This window comes from Chiloscyllium plagiosum, unplaced genomic scaffold, assembly GCF_037043375.1.
Source record: "Chiloscyllium plagiosum isolate Xiang-an unplaced genomic scaffold, Cpla_swu_hap1 HiC_scaffold_47, whole genome shotgun sequence".
Classification (NCBI taxonomy): Eukaryota; Metazoa; Chordata; class Chondrichthyes; order Orectolobiformes; family Hemiscylliidae; genus Chiloscyllium; species Chiloscyllium plagiosum.
The window spans coordinates 4,609,435-4,634,544 of NW_028270185.1; the positions used below are offsets into that span (position 1 = coordinate 4,609,435).

At 42.9% G+C, this 25,110-nt stretch overlaps 1 protein-coding gene across 2 annotated transcripts in view; it reads left to right on the forward strand.

The window, feature by feature from the left end:
- Positions 1-1,225: 1,225 nt before the first annotated feature.
- Positions 1,226-25,110, forward strand: part of clip3 (CAP-GLY domain containing linker protein 3) — a 66,369-nt gene continuing 42,484 nt past the window's right edge. Inside the window, exons 1-3 of one of the 2 annotated variants that reach the window (XM_087984015.1) lie at positions 1,226-1,670; positions 16,154-16,319; positions 17,427-17,566. In XM_087984015.1, the coding sequence (XP_087840141.1) occupies positions 16,166-16,319; positions 17,427-17,566 (294 nt within the window). In that variant the 5' untranslated portion in view covers positions 1,226-1,670; positions 16,154-16,165. The remainder of the gene's footprint in view (positions 1,671-16,153; positions 16,320-17,426; positions 17,567-25,110) is intronic. The other variant, XM_043680752.2, reaches the window with a different exon arrangement.

The following is a 25,110-nucleotide window of genomic DNA, read 5'->3' on the forward strand; positions in this document are numbered from 1 at the left end:
ATCCCATAACTTTCAGGAAGGTGAACCAAATGCTACAAATACCTCACTGCCCATTGCTTGGCCAACACACACATAATGGGCAGTGTGGTATTTTTCTGTGCTGTAAAGTTTCTATGGGGAGGTTTGATCGAGACATTCAAAGGGACATTAGATGGTTATTTAACTAGAAATAATGTGCAGAGTTATGGGGGAAAGAATGGGAGAATAGTGCTAAGTCATAATGCTCATTTGGAGAACTTGAGCATATATGATGGATTGAATGGTCTCCTTCTTCACTATAACAGTTCTGTGAGTCTGTCAGCCTCAAACAGTTGCCAAAGAGAGCCATGGAATCAATGGCAGGTGAGCAGAATTTGTAGTCAGGATGAAAGACATTTCGTTAGAGAAAATTTCTTCTCATACAATATCAAACAAACAGCCAAACAAAGGAAATGCAGGTGGAAGGTTGGGGAGTGAGGTTGACTGGTTGTTGTCAGTGTACATGTGAAAGCTGACTTTGTATTTTTGAGTGCTTTCTTTGATGGGTAGCATGTCAATGAGAAATATGAGGAGGTGAAATTCAGATCCTGTGAGGAATCCAGTGGTAACAGTGCTATGGTGGAAACAGAAACGTAAATTATCCTGGCTACCACTGCACAGATAAGAGTTAGCATCAAGTGGAGACGGACTGAGACAGTGGAGAAAAGGCAGAGGTGTTGGATGATGTGGTCCATCATGTGAAAGTCAAGTTGAGGAAGGATAGTACAGCCTACTCATAATCATATGGATGCCACTCTGGTTAAGGTTGTGTCAATGCAGTCGATGGTACAGGAATCTCAATTTTATGGTTCAAACATGAAGTGACAGCAAAGATGAGCCAGATTTTGTACAAAGTTAAAAATCACACAACAGCAAATTATGGTCCAACAGGTTTATTTGGAAGTACAAGCTTTCGAAGCACTGCTCCTTCATCAAGTAGCTAGTGGGGCAGGATCAGAAGACACAAAATTTATCGCAAAAGATCAAAGTATCATACAACTGATGCGATAATTTTGAGGGTGACCACACTTTTTAAGACTTTAGAGAAGGAAAGGAGGTAGGAGATGGGGTGATCCCTTTCAACAACTGAGGCATCGAGGGCATCTTTTGGGGTGGGGGTGGGGGGTTAGTGATGGTTGTTACGGGTACTAAATACTGCAAATAGTAACCGAGACTGCAGCTTCTTGAGATGAAATGCAAACTTGAGCTACCACATTTAACATTTAATGGATAGAAATTTATTATTCTAGGAATATGCTGTTAACGAGATTGTTTTCCTCATGAGTGTAAGGGGAAAGCATCAGTCAAAATGGATGAAAACCTGTTAATTTATCCACAATCTGCAAACGTGTTTATTGTGTGAATTTCTACTTGAGCCTGGGTTGTGTGTCAAAATGGTATTGCCACAGTCCAGGGAGTGCAAGGTATTGAACATTTGCCACTCAATGCAGTCAGCACCACCTGAATTGAGAGTGTTTTCTAGAATTTGCAGCTTCGGGTGCAGCACTGACTGATCAATTCTCAGAGGCCAGGAGGAGTTGCTGTGACGCAGGCGGCTGGGTCCAGCCCCAACCTTCAGCTGCTTCTGAATGACTGGAAGATCCAAACAGCTCGGATCAGCACCAGGCAGGCGGCGGAGCTGAGCTAGTCCGGTAGGATTGCGCGACAATGATTGAAATCTTTTTGTTTTCATTATATTATTCTGAAATGTAGCGAGGCGGCCGGTGCCGCGCCATCGGTGAAATTGCAACAACATCGCGTTACCACCCGCGGCTGACCCGCTTCCAGTTGATTTTGACAGGCTCCTGAATGGTGCTTTGACAGGAACCGGGGTCGTTGCTTCAATCGGTCGTTTACCTCCCAGGCTTAATGTTTCACGAACGTGAACGAGTAGCGTCCAGTTCTCCAGGCCAGGAGGGAGGGAGGAGGGTGCCACAGTGTCTCTGATCGCGGTGTGTCTTGTACTATTTCAGTGACGCAGTTTGCAATCAATGCAAGACTGCTAATGTTTCCCCTTTCTCTATTGTTTGGTATCCTCGACCGAATGGGATGCAGCGAAAATAACAAAAAATAAGGGCAAAACATAGCAAAACATACTGATCAGTAACCGATGCTGAATTATATTAATTTCTAAGGGCGTTTCTGATTATTATTATTATAGAATGGGCTTGTAGAACATGTTTATATTGCTAATAATCTGGTCTCCCAAGGCTTGGTCAATTAGGAATGATCGTTCGAAAATAACCATTTCATACCATCAAATCGTGTGCTTGGTACGCCGTACTACAAACCTCAACCCCATGGCTCACGACTTGAACTGATTTCTGTTGTCGCCACCCCCAATGCAGACTAATTATCCAACATTTACAGAATATTTCTCATAAGTTAAATAATTGCTGAAAAAGTTTAACATTCGCCAGAAAATTCACTTGCTTTTAAAGTAACCGTGGTTCCTTTCTCATGGTTTGTACGGATAGTAAATATTTGGAATATAAAATAAGATCTCTGAATGCATTGTACATCCAGTGCATGGTACAATAGAAAAATTCTAAGAACACAATAGTTTTAAATGTTACATTTGGGTGACTTGAAAGTCAGTGTTTCGTGTTGTTTTTATATAAACAACACATTTTCAGAGGAATCACCCCACATTTGAATCGTATGCTTTCAATTGCTTTTATTTTCAAATGAAACCTTTTGAAATATTAATGAATTTGACGAGCAGCTCTGTGTAGCAGTCAATTTGGATAGTCCATTTTGGCCACGTCATTAGAAGGCTGTGGGCCTGAAAGGGTTACCTTTCCTCCTCTTGAAAATTACCAGACTATGGTCCTGGGGTAAGGGTGAATACTTTCTCAAATTCCCATAGTTATTTCAGAGCTTAGTGATGCTTTGTAATTTTTGTGGGAGAGAAAGAGATTACTTTTCCCTCTTCCACACTTCCTCCTCTTCCCCCACCTCTTCTCCTTTTGTCTCCTCCCTTAGCTTCTCCCCACTCATTCCTCTTTCTCTTTTGCTACTTCCTTCTGTCCTCTCCTCTTCCCTCCTTCTCCCAACTCTTCCATTCCTAACCCTCAAAATTTAATTCCTGGCCTCAGTCTGAACAGCAGATTCAGCACAAATCTGCCAATGTCAGATTGTTTTTCAATTATTTCTGCCTTCCCTCCCAATTTTTGATGTAAGTAAATCTCCCCCAGTGCAGCACAGCATGCCCCAAGATGATGAACCTAGCCTGACAGTTGCCTCTTAACGATTAATTTTTCTGAAGATCACGAGTAACTATCAGGGTCACTGAACCTTTAGTTTTCTCTCCCTCTCCCCTTAACTCTTTGGGGAAAAGCTTTGCCTGCACTTGGCTCTGTCATCAGAGAATGTGCTGAGAGCAGGAACACACCATATGGAGAATAACAGGTGTCAGCCCACCTTCCTCCTGTGAATCCTTGGCTCAAAACCAGCTCAAAAATTGTATTAATATTACCAGGACTCCCATGGCTTTCACTGACACCAAATCAGTTGATGTCCTGTTTTATAATATCAGGAGTATTAAACCTGTAATGTACAATGTATTACTCTTATATTAAGATGGATATACTATGCTGCTAATATGAGGCAGTGTTATAAAGTTATAATGGCAGAGAAGGAGTACATTCAGCCCCTTGAGTCCATGCTGATTTTAGCAAAGAAATCCAGTCAGTGCCCTTCCACTACTGTTTCTTTAATCCCACAAGTTATTTCCCTTAAATGCACATTAAATATCCTTTTGAAATCATTGATTGTTTCCAGTTCAAACCCCATGTAGGCAGGAGATTCTGTTCTTGATCAATGTGTAAAACAAGTTCTTCCTTACACCTCCTCTGCATCTCTTGCCCAAAACCTTAAAGGTGTATTCACTAGTCCTTGTACCGTCAGCTAATGGAAGCAATGGATTATCTAATCTAAATCTGTTACAATCTTGTACATCCCTCATATCCCACTTCCCTTGCTCCAAGGAGAATGGCTGTAGCTTCTCCAACCTAACCCTCATCCCCGGAACTGTTCTGGTAAATTTACTCCATCTCAAGATTTATCATATTTTTCTAGTTAAGTGTGGCGACAAAAACTGAAGGTGGTTCCTTCCTTTTTAAGGCCTTTAATGTCTTACTGGAAGTAGACACAGCTTGAGGCTTTGCTGAGTTTGATTAGTCACTTATTGATGCATGGTTTGCAGACAATGTCATTGTTGTAAGCTTCTGTCTGTAAATTAGGGAGATTACATAATATATAAAGTGTGGCTTTTAAAGAAAATATCCTAATGGTGACAGTGTGCGGTTTGACTTGAAAAAGTTTGTTTTTAATGAACTATTATTGACAGTGAAGTCTGTAAGATTGCTACTATTAGAAGAGCTAAGATTAATTTTGTGAAATTGCAAATCGCATTATCCACCCTGATTAAGGATTTTCTTGTAGAATTTTCATGAAGAAAGGAATTTAGTTTCATGTGCAGAGTTTTATATGAAGCTGAACAGTTCAGGAAGATCCCAGGATCCTTGTTGTGTTGCATGTGAGTAGCTATATGAGTGCTGCAGGTGGTTTCTGGAGATTGGGGAGGGTGTGATATGGGATAGATGTTACCTAGAGGAAGCAAGTATCAGCAGGAAGTTTGGTTCTGATTACTGTCTGTTCAGAGCTAAGATCTGATCTTTTGGTTGTGGGATCTCTTAGCTCTGTCATTTGTTTATGCTGTTTGGCATGCAAGTAGTCCCATTTGATGCCTTCACCAGATTGACATTTTTAAGGTGAGAGGAGAGAGAGAGAGATTTTAAAAAGACACAAGGTGCTTTTTTTTTGACACAGAGGGTGGTTCGTGTATGGAATGAACTTCCTGAGAAAGTGTGGATGTGGGCACAGTTACAATGATTAAAAGACATTTCGATAAGTACATGAATAGAAAAGGTTTGGAGGGACATGAGCACAAGCAGATGGGACTAGCTTAATTTGCGATTATATTTGTCATGGACTGGTTGGACCAAAAGGTCTGTATCCATTCTGTATGACTCTTAGTGAAGTTTGTACAGAATCTCTGAAGAAGACTCCTATTGGACTTGAAACATTAGCTCTGTTTCTCTTTCCACAGATGCTGCCAGACCCACTGATATTCTCCAGTGATTTCTGTTTTTAATTCCAATCTCTAGTACCCTCAATATTTTGATTTTGGTTTAGTTAATACTTGTACCTCCTCCCAAATACTTGAATAGGCTCAGTATTCATCGCTCAAACTCTTATGGTGTAGCCTGTAACTTTGAACCTATGTCTCACTGTATCAAACCAAATGAATTGTTGCCTTCAGGAGAGTATTTGAGGGAACAGGTCAAAATTACAAGTTCGTTTAGAGAATAGCTTTTATAAAATGGAGAGTTGAATGAAAAGAAAGGATGCCATAGAGTCATAGAGCTGTACAGCACAGAAACAGACCCTTTGGTCCAACTTGTCCATGCTGACCAGATATCCTAACCAAATCTAGTCCCATTTACCAGCACTTGGCCCATATCCTTCTAAACCCTCCCTATTCATATACCCATCCAGGTGGCTTTTAAATGTTGCAATTGTACCAGCCTCCACCACTTCCTCTGGCAGCTCATTCCATACACGCACCACCCTCTGTGTGAAATGGTTGCCCCTCAGGTCACTTTTATATCTTTCTCCTCTCACCCGAAACATATGCCCTCTAGTTCTGGACTCTCCTCCATCCCAGGCAAACGACCTTGTCTATTTATCCTATCCATACCCCTCATGATTTTATAAACCTCTATAAGGTCACCCCTCAGCTTCTGATGCTCCAGGGAAAAGAGCCCCAGCCTATTTAGTCTCTCCCTATAGCTCAAATCCTTCAACCCTGGCAACATCCTTGTAAATCTTTTCTGAACCCTTTCAAGTTTCACAACATCCTTTTGAAAGGAGGGAGATCAGAATTGCACTAAATGTTCCAAAAGTGGCTGAACCAATGTCCTGTACAGCTGCAATATGACCTCCCAACTACCATACTCAACATTGGTTAGGCCAATAAAGGAAAGCATACCAAATGCCTTCTTCACTATTCCATCTACCCGTGACTCTACTTTCAAGGAAATATGAACCTGCACTCCAAGGTCTCTTTGTTCAGCAACTCTCCCCAGGACCTTACCATTATGTGTATAAGTCCTGCTCTAATTTACTTTCCTAAAATGCAGCATCACGCATTTATCTAAATTAAACTCCATATGCCACTCCTCAGTCCATTGGCCCATCTAATCAAGATCCTATTGTACTCCGAGGTAATCTTCTTCGCTGTCCACTACACCACCACCCTCTGTCTTTTATCTTTGAGTCAATTCTGTATCCAAATGACTAGTTCTCCCTGTATTACATGAGATCTAACCTTGCTAATCAGTCTCCCATGAGGAACCTTGTCAAACACCTTACTGAAGTCCATTTAGATCACGTCCACCGCTCTGTCCTCATGAATCCTCTTTGTTACTTCTTCAAAAAACTCAATCAAGTTTGTGAGACAAGATTTTTCATGCACAAAGCCATACTGACTATCCCTAATCAGTCCTTGCCTTTCCAAATACATGTAAATCCCGTCCCTCAGCCCACCACTGGTGTCAGGCTCACCGGTCTATGGTTCCCCAGCTTTTCCTTTCTTAAATAGTGGCACCACATTGGCCAACCTCCAGTCTTCCGGCACTCGCCTGTGACTGTCGATGATACAAGTGCTGGGGATTTATCCGCTTTTATGCATTTCAAGACATCCATCACCTCCTTCTCTGTAATGTGGACATTTTCAAGATGTCACCATCTATTTCCCCACGTTCTATATCTTCCATGTTCTTATCCACAGTAAACACTGTATTTTCTATTGATAAATGACAGTGATGGGGAAATGAGATGGTTTATCCATCTAGTCTACAAGTCTGACAAATTCTAGACCAGAAACAAAATAATACAGATGCTGGACAGGAAGAAGTACAGAAACCATTAGAAATTCTGGCAAAGTTTGCAGAGAGAGGGACAGGGTTAATGTATTAGGTTTTATGTGGCCTTTCATCAGAGTGTGGTGCATGTGTGGAATGAGCTGCCAGAGGAGGTGGTGGAGGCTGGTACAATTACAATATATAAAAGGCAATTGGATGGGTATATGAATAAGAAGCGTTCAGAGGGATACGGGTCAAATGTTGGTAAATGGGACTCAATTAATTTAGAATATCTGTTGGCATGGGCAAGTTGCACTGAGGGGTCTGTTTCCATGCTATACATCTCTATGACTCTGTGACTGAAAATGTAAAATGGGGGAGGGATAGCAAAAGAACAAAAGACAATCTATATTTCATCTGACTCTCCTCGTGTTGCTGAAAATAGTCTGAATAAATCCATAGTCCTAAGAGAGCACCTGACCTTGCATATAATTAAATAAAGGGTAACTTTTCTCCATGCGCTTGTGCCCAAAGGGTACCGAAGCTGCCAGTTGATTTCACTTCGAGTGTGACATGTACAGCAAGACGCAGGAGCACACACAAAGGCACTGTCTGACCAAGCTGGCATCAGTCCCAGATCTAAGAGGAGAAAGGACATTCTAGCTCTCTGTTACTCAGTCTTTTAGCAGCATATTTCTAATTGTCCTTGTGATGCTGCTGAGAATTTGAGAAGGAAATGATATCGTCTTGAGGATCTGGGCCTTGGCTTTGGGACAGAGGCATGATTATTAGACACAATGTTCAAGAAAGCATCTGGAATATTTTATTGACTGAGACATTTGGCTGGATTATAAACTCGGGGGATGGGGCGGAGACTCACACGCTAGTGTAAATGTCAGGGAGAAACCTGTCTCTGCTTACCCCACTTGCCTCACTTTAACGTTTCAGGCAACGACTCACTTTAGTGTGAGGCACGGCTCCCCTGCTGTTTGTGGAGCCTCAGCTGGGCCATGGGTGTGTACCCACATGATGCCTCTTCTGTGATTCGTAAAATTGCAGCTGGGCCGGGGAGGGGGTGATCACAGCCATTGGCACAGCACCCCAATTTACATGTCAATATACAGAGTAATAGGGAATGATTTGTAGGACAGCATGGGCTTAATTTACACTGGTATAAAGAATAATTGTCAGGCCGCCATGAGGGTGATTTCAGATTGATATAGAAAGATTGATAGAGTGCCATGGGAGTAATTCACAGAGTGAGAGTGAGTGAGTGATGGTACACCATGTGGGCCATTTACAGAGTGACAGGAAGTGATGTAGTGGGCCTTATGTGGTAATTTTCAGACAGGGCATGACTTGGAGGACACAATTGCTTATTGTACGCGGTGATAAGAAATGAATAGCAGGAGGTTCTGTGGATAATTAACAAAGTCTTATGGTGTACTTGACATGGAATCATAGAAGAATTATAATAATGATAGGGAGTGCCTGGATTCCTACCTGTAGGTGTCGCGTAAAATTGAGCCCAGGAGCTTAAGGGCAAGAGGTTCACTGTTTACAGACACAGGTTAGGCTAGAAAAGCACAGCCGGTCAGGCAGCATCCGAGGAGCAGGATAATTGATGTTTCAGGCAGGACCCCTTCATCAGGAATGAGTCTTGTGGGCCAAGGGGGCTCAGAGATAAATGGGAAGGGGGTGGGGGTGGGCGGAAGGTAGCTGGGAATGCGATAAGTAGATGAACGTGGGGCTGAAAGTGGTGGTTCAGAGAGGAGGTGGAACAGATAGGTGGGAAGGAAGATGGACAGGTAGGACTGTTCAAGAGGGTGGTGCCAAGTTGGAAGGTTGGGACTGGGATAAGGTGAGGGGAGGGGAGGGATGGGGAAATGGGGAAACCGACCACATGGGAGAAGTGCAAAACCTGAGCCACACCTCCTGCCTCACCTCCGTCCAAGGCCCCAAAGGATCCTTCCACATCTGACAGAAATTTACCTGTACTTCCACACATCCATTGCACCCAATGTGGTCTCCTGTACACTGGGGAGACAGGATGCTAACTTGCGGATTGTTTCAGAGAACATCTCTGGGACATCTGCACTAACCAACCCCACCGCCCTGTGGCTGAACACTTTAACTCCCCCTCCCACTCTGCCAAGGACAAACATGTCCTGGGCCTCCTCCATCACCAAACCTGAACCACCTGACGCCTGGAGGAAGAACGACCCTCCAACCACACAGGATTGCATCAGTTTCCCCATTTCCTCTCCCTCACCTTATCCCAGTCCCAACCTTCCAACTCAGCACCGCCCTCTTGAACAGTCCTACCTGCCCATCCTCCTTCCTACTGATCTGCTCCACCCTCCTCTTTGACTTAACACTTTCAGCTCCATGTCCATCTACCCATCATTTTCCCAGCTACCTTCCCCCCCCCCCCACCAAACCCACCCCTCTCAGCCCCCTTGGCCCGTAGTCTTATTCCTGATGAAGAGCTTATGCCTGAAACGTCAATTCTGCTGCTCCTCAGATGATGCATGACCAGCTGTGGTTTTCCAGCACAACAATCTCGACTCTGATTTCCAGCATCTGCAGTCCTCACTTTCTCCACATGTTAGGCTAGAACTATAGAACTGCACATAGTCTGCTTGCCAATTTATAAGAAAGAGCTATTTGAGAGGGCACAGAGGAGGCGAATTAAAGGGAGTGATTTCTGAGACAAGGCTATTTTTACAGATTATTAGTCAAATGTGAAAAGGACATTCAAGGGTATACTAAGACTGGAGAATTTTAGCCATGAGGAAAAATTGGACTGGCTGGTGTTATTTTGTTAGGACCAAAATGGCTGAGAGGGGAATTAATTGAGATGGATAAAATGGTGATAACACTAAATAGATTGGATAGGAAAAATGTGTTTTCTTTAGCAGAGAGGGATTTAGATTTAAAATAATTTGGAGAAAGGTTAAAAGGGAAGTTGTGGAGAAATGGTTTCACCCAGAGGATCGTGGGGTTCTGGAACTCTTGTCTGAAAGGGTGGTAAAGGCAGAAACGTGCATTTACCACATTTTTAAAAAATGTGTGTATGCCCACTTGAAATGCCGTCACAGGGCTACATCTGGGACCTACAAAGTAGGAGTACACTAGATAGCTCCTTCTTGGCTGTGGTGAAATAATGGGCCGAATGGCCATTTTCTGTCTCATCAATCTTCCACGTTATGAAAGCATACATTGCTCAGGTGGGTGGAAAAGAGGATTTAGCAGGGTGTGTTCTGTTTTGGTCTCCTTATCTCAAGAAAGATGTTTTGCCACACTTTCCAGAACCATACCTTTTGACGTCTTCTCAGGATGTCCAAGTGGGCAGGTTGGGGCCATGTTCCCTAGAGTTTCGAAGATTGAGAGATAATCTCATTGAAATTTGCCAAATTCTTAATAAGATAAATGGAGGTAAGATGTTTCGTCTGATTGGAGGGGAGTCTAGACCTGGGGACAGTGGGGGTGGACAGTTTAAAAATAAGTGAAATGCCACTTTGGACCAAGATGAAGAGAATGATTTTTACTCAGAGTTGTGAACCTTATTTTAGTATTCAATATTGCTTTTCACTCTGCACTAAAATAACTGGCCCCAGTCCAGCAGAGTTTGATTGGCATGCTCTGATTGTTTATAGCTTCAGACAGACCGGGTGACCAATCCTTTGTTAACCTCAAGTCTGTCCTTCTGTCACATACCTCAGCTCCCTTTTCTTATTACAACCATGGGGGATACTTTGTGGAATTACCTCTCCCCTTCTTTCCTTGTTCCCCTCCCCCCACCTCTTTATTTTTCTCAACTGTAGATATGCCTTTATTTCTTTTACGATGCTAAAATGAAGAGTTATTCACCATCTAATTAATTCTGCATTGAAATCTCAGAGCTACACAATCCTTCCCTCCCTCAGTCCCACTGAAATAGAGTGCTTAAACACTCCTAATCATGACTTCCTGATTTGGCTCCTCTTAATTCAGCCCACGCAGTGTCTAACAGTTGGATTTCACCTGTCTCTGTCGTTTCTCATTTAAGGAGAAACAAAAAAATCCAAATCCAAAGAGGAAGCAGAGAATTTTTTTTTGTTTGACCTTAGTTTCTAATTGCTATGGCAGTGGCTGCTGTGATGAATTATAGGATGGAACCTGTCTCTCAGTAATTGACTGGTTCCTAACGGTAACTCAGCAGCAGAATGTCCTTTTTACATTTGCCTAATAACCTGTCAAAATAGCCTTGTATCAGAAATCACTCCCTTTAATTGGCTGGCTGATCAATATTTTAATTCATTTATTTCCAAGAATTAGTAATAATGGAGGGGGGAGGGGAGCAGCAAAATGTTTCCCCAGAAAGGATCAGCAGATTTGTCTTCACTGAGCAATAAGAAACCATATTGCTGTGTTAGGAAAAAGCAGCTGTTATTTTTGCATAGTGTAATAGACCACGTATTTTTCTTTTTTGGGACTATATATTTAAATGGAAGTTGGAGTGAAATACCAGAAGAGTGTTGCAACTTAAAAAATAAATCATGTGCTGCATATTTCTTGAGCTCTGTGATACTGTGTGGTTTTTGAAGTGTTTAGAGGGGGAATTCAAGACTGAGCAGCACTGAGATTCTTTTCAGTTGAAGTAATTCTGCCTGACAACAGCCTCTGATTGAATTGCAGTGTTAAAAAAAGCTCTAAATGTTGGGGTAGCAATGGAGGAGAGAAAAACAAAGCGTCCAGGGCCTGCAAATAGAAAGCATCCATCTCTTACTCTCTTTTTGTTTGTGGGAAAAGAAAGCAGGAATATCTAGAGAGATTCAAAGTTTGGGAGAAGATTTGTTGCTCGGGTGCTCGTTGTTGTGGTTCTATTCGCCGAGCTGGGAAGAAGAACACCTATAGAATGTATTCGCCAAAAATGGATACCCGCGCAATTTCATCAACAGATGCCTAAGGGAAAGACAACGGAACGAGGACGTGCCACAACCCAAAGGACTAGCCACACTACCATACATCAAGAGCATTTCTGAACTGACAGCCAGACTACTGCGACCACTAGGACTCATAACAGCACACAAACCAACAGCCACTCTCAGACAACAACTCACCAGGACGAAGGACCCGATACCCAGCTTGAGCAAAACCAATATAGTGCACAAAATCCCATGCAAGGACTGCACAAAATACTACAAAGGACAAACAGGAAGACAGCTAACGATCCGCATCCATGAACACCAACTAGCCACGAAATGACATGACCAGCTATCCTTAGTAGCCACACACGCAGATGACAAGCAACATGAGTTCAACTGGGACAACACTACTATTATAGGACAAGCCAAACAGAGTACAGCCAGGGAATTCCTTGAGGCATGACACTCATCCACAGATTCAATCAATAAGCACATTGACCTGGACCCAATATACCGGCCACTGCAACAGACAGCTGGAACTGACAACCGGAAGCGGCAGATACAAATCACTATAAATGCTAGAGGAAAGATCACAGAAGCGCTTCACAGGAGGCTCCCAAGCACTGAGGATGTCACCTAGACAGGGGACGAAACGTCTGCAACACAAATTCCTAGCTTGGCGAACAGAACTACAACAATATCTAGACAGATTTGAAGAAAGAATTCTGAAGCATGGGAAAAAAAATCTGTGTGCACCTGATCAACCATTGAATCGAAGTACAGCCATCACTTCAGATAAAAGCATATCATCATTGTTCAAATCAAAAAGACTGTGTGGCCTGGATTTTCAAGAGACAGAACAATAGCTCCATCACTATCATGTCCATTAAAGGGTCGAGGTGGTCCAAGTTCTCAAAAGACCGTTTTGAGACCTAGGTTTACTTAAATTATGGTGTAATCTAGAACATCCAAATATTTTATACTTAAGAATTCAGATGCCTGCAAATGGACAGATATGCCAACTGTATTGAGAATTTTGGAATCTGTCACTACTGAGTTTTGAAATTGTCAGCAGAAGTTCTGAGAATTGTGTTTTAGGTTTGATTGCAAGTAGCTGTGGAACACCTTAGGTTGTTGAGATGTTATTTTACGAGGACAAATTGCATAGCTCTTTCAAAAGGCTAGTATTGACACAGTAGAGAGGCTGAGTGGGGAGGTAGTGACAGAATGATATTGTCCACTGGGCTAGTAATCTTGAGACTGAGGTAATGTTCTGGAGACCAAAGTTCAAATCCCACGTTGGCAGATGTATAAATACAGTGCTGTCAACACTGCAGCTTCCTCCTTGCCAATATCTGGGGGCTAGTACCAAAATTGGGAGGGGTATCTCACAGACTAATCAAGCAACAGTCTGATACAGACATGTCCACGGAGTCATACCTTTACACACAATATCCCAAACAACATGATTACCACCTCTGGGTATATCCTGCCCTACTGGGAGTGATGGTAGAACAGTGGTATACAATCAGGAGGAAGGGATTTGCCCGGGGAGTCCTGTATATTGACTCCAGGTCTTGGGAAGTTTCATTGGCATCAGGTCAAACCTGGGCAAAGAAACCTCCTGCTGATTATCACTTTCTGCCTGCCCTCGGCTGATGAATCAAAACTCGTCCATGTTGAACAGCACTTGGAATGAAGAAGGGTCGCTGGACTCAAAGCGTTAACTCTGTTCTCTCTCCACAGATGCTCCTAGACCTGCTGAGTTTTTCCAGCACTTTCTGATGAGACATTGAACTGAGGCCTGTCTTCTCAGGCAAATGTACAAGATCCTGTGGTCCCAGTGTGCAGAAGAACATGGAAATTCTTCCAAATGTCAATATTTATCTTTCAGTTATATTCACTAAAGTAGCTTATGTATTCATCTTCACATGGCTCTTTATGAGGTCTCTCTGTATATAACTTTGATGCTGCATTTCCAGCATTACAATAGTGACTTCAAAAGCACATCATTAGCTGTAAAAACAAAAGCTTTGAGAAGTCCAGATTTAACAAGGTTAAGGATGTTCTCAAAGGTAGAAAATAGTTGGAAATACTTCATTCCCCAATTTCAGTGGATGATCCTGTAACTACATCAACGCACAGCTAACTCTCTGTCTGAGATTGCCCATGTAGTGCAGGTTAGTATCAAATTAGGATGCAATAAGCCTGGAACTAAGCCAAAAATCCTAGGGATCTCGAAGCCTCTATTTCCACCTGGTGCTATCTGAATGCGTCCAGTGAGCTGGGTTACACCAGCAGTGAGAGGAAATTTCCAGTCCTTACAGTTTACATTGCAATCGAACCCTAATATTTCCTACATTTAAAAATAATGACTACATTGGCTGTATTTAACAATAACTGAAGGCAATTACCTTTATATGTAATTAAAGTAAAGTCACCACAGTCCCAAAGGACCACGCAACTGCTGTCTCATTAGACAGAGAGAGAGAGAGAGAGAGAGACAGAGACAGAGAGAGAGACACAGAGAGACAGAGAGAGACACAGAGAGGAGTGGTGCTGAGGTTTAGCCTGATGGTCACCATGCCTGAGGCAAAGGGTAAGATTGAGAACCTTCATGGCAGCCTTTTATTGGCCCCTTTATCATGATAACATGCCCCAAGGAGCTGTACAGGAGCAATTTTATCAAAAATAAATTACCAAGCTCCAAAAGGAAGGATTAGGGCAGGTGACCAAAAGCCTGGGAAACAGAGCTGGCTTTTAAGAGCTAGAAAAGCACAGCAGATCAGGCAACATCCAAGGGGCAGGAGAATCGACATTTTAGGCACGCTTAATTGACACTTATGCCTGAAATGTTGATTCGCCTCCTCCTTGGATGCCGCCTGATCTGCTGTGCTTTTCCGGCACCACACTCTCGACTCTGATCTCCAGCGTCTGCAGTCCTCACTTTCTCCAAGGTTTTAAGAGCATGTGGAAGGAACAGAGTGAGAGGGAATCTCTGAGCTCAGTCCCCAGGTGTGTGAAGGCACAGCCGCCAATGACAGAGCAACTAAAATTAAAAGGTACAGAAGAAGCCAGAATTAGAGGAGCTTTGGAGCATGCTGAGGTTGTGAAAGATGCTTAATAAATACTTATCCTTTCTCACTGATGTGAAAGACAAATGCTTCAGTCAGCTGCTACTCTGCCTCGCCCTGCCCCTACTGAGAGTTTAATTTGAAAGCCCTATTTAGGAAACAGTCTCCAGATTGGTGAGAAATGTGCTTAGCATTTGGCTTTTTAATTATTATTATGGTTTAACTCTTACGCAACTCTCATCTACAACACAGCCAATAATCAGCGAATAAAGCCACCTGATTGGGCCTGTAACCTAAACAGAGCACTGGAACATATATTAAAGCCTTAAGTGACTGTGTCAAAGGCAGCTCTCAAGTAGTCAGTCCCACTGGATGAGTTCACCCATTCCCATCCAATCAGCTCACAAAATCTGCTCTGCCATTCAATGAGATCATAGCTAGTCTGATTATCCTCAACTCCACTTTCTTGCCTTTCCCTCATAGCCCTTGACGCTTTTACTGATTAAAAAAAAATCATTATTTTTATTTATTCATTCATAGGATGAGCATGTCGCTGACCAGGCCAGCAGTTATTGCTTACTCCTAATTTCCCAGAGGGCAGTTAAGAGCCAACCACATTGCTGTAGGTCAGGAGTTACATGTAGGCCAGATGAGGCAAGGATGGCCATTTCCTTCCCTAAAGGAAAGGGGGGAGAAAAGAGACAGGAGTGAACTAGATGGGTTTTTCATGATAATTGGTAACTGTCATGATTAGACTCTGAATTCTAGATGTTTATTGAATTCAAATTCCAACATCTGCTGTGGCAGGATTTGAACCAGGTTCTCTAGACATTACCTGGGTCTCTGGATTAACAGTACAATTATAATAACACTAGCCCATGGCTTCCCCTACTTCAGCCTTGAATATGTTTAATGACCCAGCCTCTACAGCCCTCTACGATAAAGAATTCCATAGATTCCCTACCCACTGAAAGGAGAAATTTCTCCTCATCTTTGCCTTAAATGTGCAATCCCTTATTCTGAGATCATTCCCTGGTCCTGGATGTGCCCATAAAGCCTGAGAACCAATCACTTTCCCCATGGCCTCATTGTTATAAGGGACGAGATGATGAGGATAGCTTATCACATCGTGTATTTGTAATTAAACACCCACCAAGAAAAAAATTGATAGTTGATTTTTTTTTTTGTCCGGCGGTGATTAATCTTTTGGAATGTTTTTCAGAAACTGTTGAAGATGACAAAAGAAAATGTGACGGATGTTGCTTCGGAGGAAGAGCACAAAGAGCTCCACGAGCAGCAGCCAGCAGAGTTCCAGAGCCCGGTGCTAGAGAGACGCAAGAAACCTGTTGTTCACCCGTCTGCCCCAGCACCACTGCCCAAGGATTATGGTAACTGCTTTGAGCTATAATTGGCTTTGAACCTGGTGCTGAGCTCTCAGGTCTGTGACAGTCGCCCATCACCAAGGGTCCTAATGTCTGACTCTTTAACCCCATGCACTCTAGTGTGGCCAAACAGCTGCCAGTGACCCTCTTAGAAACACCTCAATCACCTTTTCTGTTGGTGGCCTCATCTTCCAAATTGGTCAAGGACAGCGACAAGACATTACAAAGCCACCACAACAGGACAATGGCCATTTACAGTCGATGCAAACCCCTCACGCCTTACCTCATTTCAACTCAACATAATGCTCTTTTATTTCAGAACTACACCCAGACCTCTGGTAGGGTGGAACTGTTAGCTGGGAGATACATGGGTGATTCCCTACATACTGCATAAAGCTATCTGCTCCAAGTACTTAATATGTCCGCTTTAGTAGAAGCTATGACCATCAGACTTAGGATGAGCATAACCACTTCCATTTGAACCATGCAATGCCTTGAACCCTTTGGAAGTTACTCGATAAACTATTCCCCTCATCTGCTCAATTGAGCGGTAAAGATTGTGGTTCAGCCGCTGTGCTCCATGTGATCCTCAACTCTGCTTCTAATGCACTATTCTGTCCATTCCCACTCCTGCTCACTCTCTACAATGCCATGAACTCACATTCAGCACCAGTGATGTGCACACCCAGATTTTTGTCCTCCCCATCTCCTGAGCTGGTTTTCTATAACTGACCCCTGGCTGATATCGTGAGCTCCACTAGCACAAACTCCTAACTCATCCTGAAAGCAACCAGTTACATCTGCCCAGTTACTGGAAACCCTCTCCGAAACCTTCCTGACTTGGCTCCTTTAAAGCTGTTTTTGGATCATACTCTCAATAACTCTCTCAGCAAGACTCAATTCTGGAGGCATTTCCCACAGCAGAGATGTTAGACAAGTGTGAATCATTAATGGAAATGTAGTTATCTCGTTCCTTGCCATGTGCAGGGGCTTCAGTTGCTGTTGTATGTGGGATCTAGATCCCAAAGGTGGTCCTGGATCTTTGGGTGCTCACCTATGCGTGGCAACAGGTTAATACAACACAGTAATTGGTTGAAATGTGTTTCTGTGCAGCCTTTACATTCTTTGACCCAAATGACCCGGCCTGCCAAGAAATCCTGTTTGACCCCCAGACTACCATTGCTGAGCTCTTCGCTATCATCAGACAGTGGGTGCCCCAGGTGCAGCATAGGATCGATATCATCGGAAGTGAGGTGAGTCAGTGTGTATGTTCTTCTGGGAGCTGACTTTATTTGAATCTGCCGCACAATTAGAAACACTGTTTGGGAAGATTGTAAACCGAAAAGATTTAAAAACTAAGGAAATGCCTGACGTTAAAAACAGGTTCCTGTACAATTTAATCTTAATACAGCGACCAAAACTTTTGGAATTACCTTCTAAATCCATGACTGCTCTCATCCAGAAGGATAAGGCCAGTAGATAACATGGGAATACCACTTCCTACAAGTTCCTTTGCAAAGCACTCACCATCCTGACTTGGAATTACCTTGGGTGTTCTTTCAGTGTCACTAGGTCAAAATCCTGGAGCTCCCATTAAGAATGTACCTATAGCACATGGACCTCAGCCATTCACCACTACCTTCTCAAGTGCAATTAGGGATGGGTCGTAACTGCTGGCCCAGCCAATGAAGCCCATATCCCATGAATTGCTTGAAGAAAATTGCTTAATTTTAATTGAACAGATCATGAATTGGTGATCTCAAGTAATTGATGTGATTAGCTTCAGTCTGAACTCTTAATTCAGTCTGACATTGAAACAATGGTCTGTTGGGGTCAAAAGCCTCAGATCTAGATCTTGCATTAAAATTAGGGAGACTGGCAATGCAATCTCTTTAATTGTTTCTTAATGCCTCAGTGCTCATGAAAGGAATAAGCAGATTTCATGAAGAGGACAGTAGCTTTTCAGTAATTGAACTGCTCTTCACGGGAGGGCAAGCACCAGGTCATTCCTATGGGTGGCCTTCAGTATGCTTTTAAACAACAGCATTGGTGTGTGAGTGGCTGTTGTGCACTGATATTTGTTTTTTGGATGTACAGGCTTGGTACAATAACGTACAGAGGTAATGTGAGGATTTCTGCAAAGAGTAACCTTTCTCCAATTTGTTTCTCAACCAGTTTAGTATTTGTTCCCGTTTAGGGTTTTATGGAAGAGTTTGATTTTTTGATGAAATAGTTTGATGGTGTTCACTTTTGTGTGGATATACAAAATGACAATGGCCTGTTACTACTCTGTATTTATTCCATCTGCAGTGATTATTCTCTGTCTAAGCTTTCTCCTGCCTTCCTTCACTCAAACCTACCAGTGTCTGCAATGTCCTGAGGGAATACACCCTGAGTAGGTTGCCCATTAGGCCCAGCATGCCAGATACTGTCTGACCTCAGGCCTGTGGAAGCTTTGTTTTATGAGACACAGCTGTTACTCAAGGGGTGACATTGCTGGGATATTCAACACCATGACCCACAAGGTCCAAGGGTTTGAATGTCTGGGATGAGAGGAGTGAGGTATTACTGGACAAACTGCCCAGAGATGGGATAAAATGGTGCTCAGGGAGATTTACAAACTTTGTAGGAAATACATTAGGCACATATATAATGGGCTGAATGAACTGGACTGTTCTGATTCTGTGAACAGACATGGTCATTGACTATCACTCGGTAACAAGATATAGAGATGTACAGCATGGAAACAGAACCTTCAGTCCAACTCTTCCATGCTAACCAGATATCCCAACCCAATCTAGTCCCACCTGCCAGCACCTGGCCCATATCCCTCTAAACCCTTCCTATTCATATACCCATCCAAATGCCTTTTAAATGTTGCCATTGTACTAGCCTCCACCACTTCCTTTGGCAGCTCATTCCATACATGTACCATCTTCTGAAAGAAAAAGTTGCACCTTAGGTCTCTTTTATATCTTTTCCCTCTCACTCTAAACCTATGCCCTCTAGTTCTGGACTCCTGCACCCCAAGAAAAAAGACTTTGCCTATTTATCCTATTCATGCCTCTCATGAATTTTATAAACCTCGATCAGGTCACCCCTCAGCCAAGTCAGTTTGTCCACCTCAGTAATTTCATGTCAGTAGCCCCTGGGTTCAGTGGATCCTTGTGTGGCTGATGATCCCAATCCTAGAGCCACTTCTCTGACCACACACTGGGCAGATGCTCCTGGGAGGTGGAAGTTGTCCTTGTCCTTGAGATCGTTGGCATTCCTTTCTTGTTTTCCTTTTCAGTGCTTAGTCTTGGCAAGGTGTGTTCTCAAATAATTGTGCTCTTTAATGACAGAGATTCCTCCATGTCAGTTTCTTCTGAATGATGGTCTCCTGTGCATTGATATCTATGATGCATTTCTTGTGGGAAGCCCCCTTTCATTTGAGTGACTTCCTTGAGCTGGGTAAAGAGGATGGTTTTTAGCAGTCAGTATACCAAGCACGTGGCAGCCCAACAGAGTTGGTTTCGGATGATCATAGCATTGATGCTGGTGATATTGGCTGCTTCAAGGATACTGGTGTTAGTATGCCTGTCCTCCTAGCTGATGCAGAGAATTTGTCTCAAACAACATTGACGGTATTTCACAAATTGGTGGCATCTAAACTTAGTCCAAGGACTTCCTTAACTGAATGTCTAATGATGGTACCCAATATGAGAAATGTAATGCTAGATGTATGACAGCGACTGGTGAAGCATGAATCTAATCTCTTGTAGCACACAAACGACAGATTTCAAACCAGCCGACTGTCTAGATTTATACGATGTTTCTGTCCCCGATGATTTATTTCCACTTGGTTAAAGTGGTGCTGCTTGCTGTAATATGAACCATTCAGCTAACGGACATATCTGAAGCAGTAATTCAGGGAGAGAGCTGCACTTTGTGTTCAACGTTTAATCTGCTACAGGATGACATTGAGAGTTTTATTAACCCATCTCAAAATCCAATCACCTCTACTGGCAAAAGCCCTTTGCAAAGTCCATGTTTTTCAGCTACAGCTCCTACAAACCCTTCCCTATGACTTTACATCTATTCCTTCGCCAACCTTATTTATTTCCTTGCCCTTTCTTGAACCTGAAAACTTTTCTTTTCTCTTGTTGAAATTTTTAGCTGAATGAAAGTTGTTCAAACATGTGCCTGATGTTTGAGCCTTCCCTCAAATCTTCAAACGCCAAGGTGGGGGTCACAATGGGGGAAAGTTTGAGAGAGACCGGGGTAATGCCTCGTCTGAGCATCCTTTCATTTGAAATTTGGCCTTGCATGTGTTTCAATGTGGGCCTTGGTTTGGATGTGGTCCTGTTGCTTTCCGATACTGGCAGAATGATGACCAACGCCAGTCTGAGTGTGTCTAACTGATCCTTGTTGCTATCCAGCCTGCACCTCTCAATGAGGTCATTTGCCTAATGTTTGGGTTTTAGCAGCTTCTTGTCAGAACGAGTTGCAATCCAACCTCTAATAGTTTCACCAATCAGGATTGTTGTTTGTTTTATTCTTTGACGGGATACCAGCAGAAACTGATTGGTCATGTCACTAGCAACATCAGCCCCAGGCTAATGTTTTGAGGCTGTCAGTTCGAATTCCACCATGGCAAAAGGTGAAATTCAAATTCAGTATGTTTTGTCACTAAAAAACTACACTATCATAAAAACCTATCTGGTTCACTTTAGAGGAAGAGAATCTTTCATCCTTACCCAGTCTGGGCCCACAGTGTGACTCCAGACCCACAACAATGCTTTTACCAGCCCTCAGAAATGGCTGAGTGAGCCTCTTCACTTAAGGGCAGATAAGGACAGATGGTAAGTGCTGGCCTAGCCAACGATGCCCACATCCCATGAATGAGTTTAAAAAAAAAACCTTCTGCCACACAGCAGCAAGCTGTAAGGTCCTAACTTTGCAGAGTGTCAGCACTGAGTCAATGTAATGAGCAATCTTACAGACACAAAACCATGCATGAACCTCTCAAACACACTGAAACATTCAACCCATCAGTAGCTCACTAAACCACAGGCTCTGGATGCATTGCAGGAGCTTTCTCATGGAAGGTCATGGACGCTGGGAATTTGTTTCCGTTAGGCGGGGAAACTAGGATCCATGGGCACAGCCTTAAAATTAGAGGGGCTCAATTTAAAATGGAAATGAGGAGACATTGCTTCAGCCAGAGTGTGGTGGGCCTGTGGAATTCATTGCCATAGAGTCCAGCAGAGGTTGGGACGTTAAATGTCTTCAAGACAGAGATTGATAAACTCTTAATCTCGCAAGGAATTAAGGGCTACGGGGAGAGTGTGGGTAAGTGGAGTTAAAATGCCCATCAGCCATGATTAAATGGCGGAGTGGACTCGATAGGCCTAATGGCCTTACTACCACTCCTGTGTCTTATGGTCTTATGGAGGGAGTGCAGTGTAGACTTACCTGAATGATACTAAACATGGATTTCAGGGGATGAATTGCAAGGAGAGTTTGACTAATCTTGGGTTCTGTTCCCTTGCATTTACAAGATCAATTGGTGATTTACTAACAGATATTAAAAGACACAGAGGATAGCTAGAGAGGACTTAATTCTGCTGACTGGGGGATCCACATCTAGGGGACGGACTCCAAAAATTAAAACTAAACCTTACAGGAAACGCTCTTGCACTGAAAGGATGGTGGAACTTTGTAGTTCTCCTCTGCAAGTGACAACTGATGCTTGACCAATTAACTTCAAAATTGAGATTGATAGGTTTTTGTTGCTGAAGGGTATTTAGGCCGAAACAGGTATGTAGAGGTAGATGGCAGGTCAAAGGTCAAAGTGCTTCTCCTGCTCCTGTATGTTTTACCTGCAATTGGGGATCGGTGACTGGTGTTTACTCCGTCCTGTATTGGACCCAACCCAGTGCTGTTTGCTCCTAAAATAGGAAGCATGCAGTCTCAGAGTTGGTGAGTGAAATACAGGTTATATCAACAAAAAGATGATTAAAGGGTAGAGAAAATAAAGTGATTATGGGGAGAGGAGCAAATACTTATGATTAAGATGCTGCTTATAGGAAGGATAGTGACCATTAAGGAGGGGATGGGATGAATGGTCTGCTTTTGTACTGTAATTACTGTGTAAGTGGCTGGGAGAGCAACAAAGCAGAATTCTCTGTCAGTTTGCTGTAAATTTGTAAGCTGTCTCTGAGTTGACAGAAATAGTTGATGTAGGAAATACAAAATTGAATGTTCCAGTATAGTGTTATCTTCTGGGGTCAGGACTTATGACAAATTGGGAGAGGGAGGTTCCTCCTGTAAGGGCAAAGTCTCAAGCAGGTTCTTTGTCTTTGTCCTGCAAATAACAAGTACAGAATCATTTCCCCATAGTTCCAAGCTGACTCCAGGACGTGTTGCTAGCATATGTATGATGGGCTGAATGGCCATCTTGTTTTGCCCCAAGTATGATCTAGATCACTGCATACTGAATGTGAGCGATGCTGGTGCTGAGCGCAGCAGGGGTCCTGGCAGAGGTCATGAGCTCAGATCCCGAGGGGGCAAGTTGTGAAATTGAATTCAATAAAACCGGTTGATATGGAAGCTGACACAGAACTGATAAATCATGAAATTTGTTGGGCTGTTGCTAAAATTAAAAGCTAACGGGTTCACAAGTGCCCCCCAGGGGTGGGGGGGGGACACCTGCCCTGTTCGTGCAGAGATTTGGCTGCTGATGGCTGTTCCCAAATCCTGTCTGTTTGTTAATACCTGTGGTAAAACTACTAATTGGTCATGGTAATAAATTCAAGCAGTGTGCTCCACTCCTGAGGGTAAATAATTTGCCCCTTCCCTGGCCCTTGCATTGAAATGTACAAAAAAAAGAATCTACAAGCAAGTTAAATAAATAAAACTGAAGAGATTTAAAGCAGAATACTTTGATTTGATTTAAAAGCTTTGATCAACACTCTAGCTGTCTCTGTTAAATTATCTGGCTGGAAATAGCTGAGAATCCCATTTCCCTGTGACCGATTTATTACAGACCTTATTGCACTCTTGCTGTTCTGTGACCCAGACATAAATCCCATGGTTTCCTCATAATTTAATTGTCAGATTGGTATTTACTATCTGGAGTCTCTGATATGACTCCCATATGGTTCAGTCAGGACTTGGAATTAGCAAATCCCTGCAGTAAAAGTCTAACGCATTAGCTTAGGAAATAAATCAGCAAAGAAAATGCAATTTGGGAAAACTGTTGAGCATGATTGTCATGTTTTTTCCTCTTTTATTCCTCCTCATCGTTTGGTTCCACAGTGCAGTGGGAGGCTGTTTGGTCCATCATAGGAAACTGTTGCAGTAGTAGGCCATTCAGCCCCTCAAATCTGCTTCTGCCATTCAAACAGATTATGGCTGATCATCAACAGTTTCCCCATATTATTGATATTCTAAGGCATGGAAACCATAAGATTTTGGAACAGAGAAGATCATTCAGCTCAGCATACCTGTGCAGGCTTACTGAACAAACTGTCCAATTAATAAATCTGCTCTGCTCTTTCCCCAAGCTCCTTTTTTTTTAACCTTTGAAGTATTTACTCAATTCCTATTTGAAAGCTGTTTTCAAACTGCTTCTACTCCCTATCAGGCAGTTGTGGTACAGAATCATAGTACCTCTCTTTCTAAAGAACAAAATCTCAACTCTGTCATTTGGTTCTTTGGACATTTATCTGAAATCTGTGTCCCTCTGGTTACTGACTGTCCTGGGACTGCAAACTGTTTCTCCCTATGTTTTCCATCAATACCCTTCATCATCATGTTAAATCTCCCTTTAATTGTCTCTGCTCTAAGGAGAACAACCCCGCTTTCTCCAGTCTCTCTGCATTGTGACATTACTGGTGCCATTCTAGTCAATCACTTCTAAACTCTTGCCAAGATCCTAACATCCGTTCTACCACATGGTGTCGAGAATTGGACGCTATACGCCAACTAAGGCTGAACCTGTGATATAAAAAGGAGATAATATATTTACATTTTAAATTTGGTTTTAATCCATTGGATTAGACAATTGAGGTTAATTCTGCCATGGTGTAAAGCAGCATGTGATTCAGTACCAAAATGCACCACCTGGTATAGGTCTGAGCCACATGAGCTGGTAAGATCCCAGTGTGAGCCACTGATCAGTCACCATTCAGTCAACCCTGTTGCAGGGAACATTGAGGTAGCATTCACCTGCGAGGTTTCCTCTTGCATGGTCCAATTTCCTGTCCACCTTCTCTTGCTATCTAGAGGCAGATGTGAAGAACAGCCACTTGGGAGGCAGGGTAGAGAAAAGAAACCCCTGTCAATGGGTCTACATTTGGACACAGCATGTGTCAATGTGGCACAGTTGGGAGACCACTCACCTCTGACTCACCACAGCTTGTGGGCAATAAGCTCAATTCCAGTGCTTTGACACCTAGAAAGAGGGTGCTGCGAGAGTGGGGAGAAAATTCTTTGCTAGATATCCCAACCTTTGAAGATTTAATGCAGAATTGCAAGAGAAACAGGCCATTCAGCCCACCCAATCTGTGCTGGTATTTACATGCCACTTGAATCACATTCCATACTCAAATTTCTTCATTTCAGCCCCTCAGCATCTCTTTCTGTTCACTTTTTACTCTTGTACTCATTCAGCTTCCCTTTGAAAGCAAAATTAAAGCCCATGGGATTGGGGCTAATGTATTGAGGTGGACAGAAAGTTGGCTGGCAGACAGAAAAGAGGGGTGACCTTATAGAGGTTGTAAAATCATGAGGGACATGGATAGGATAAATA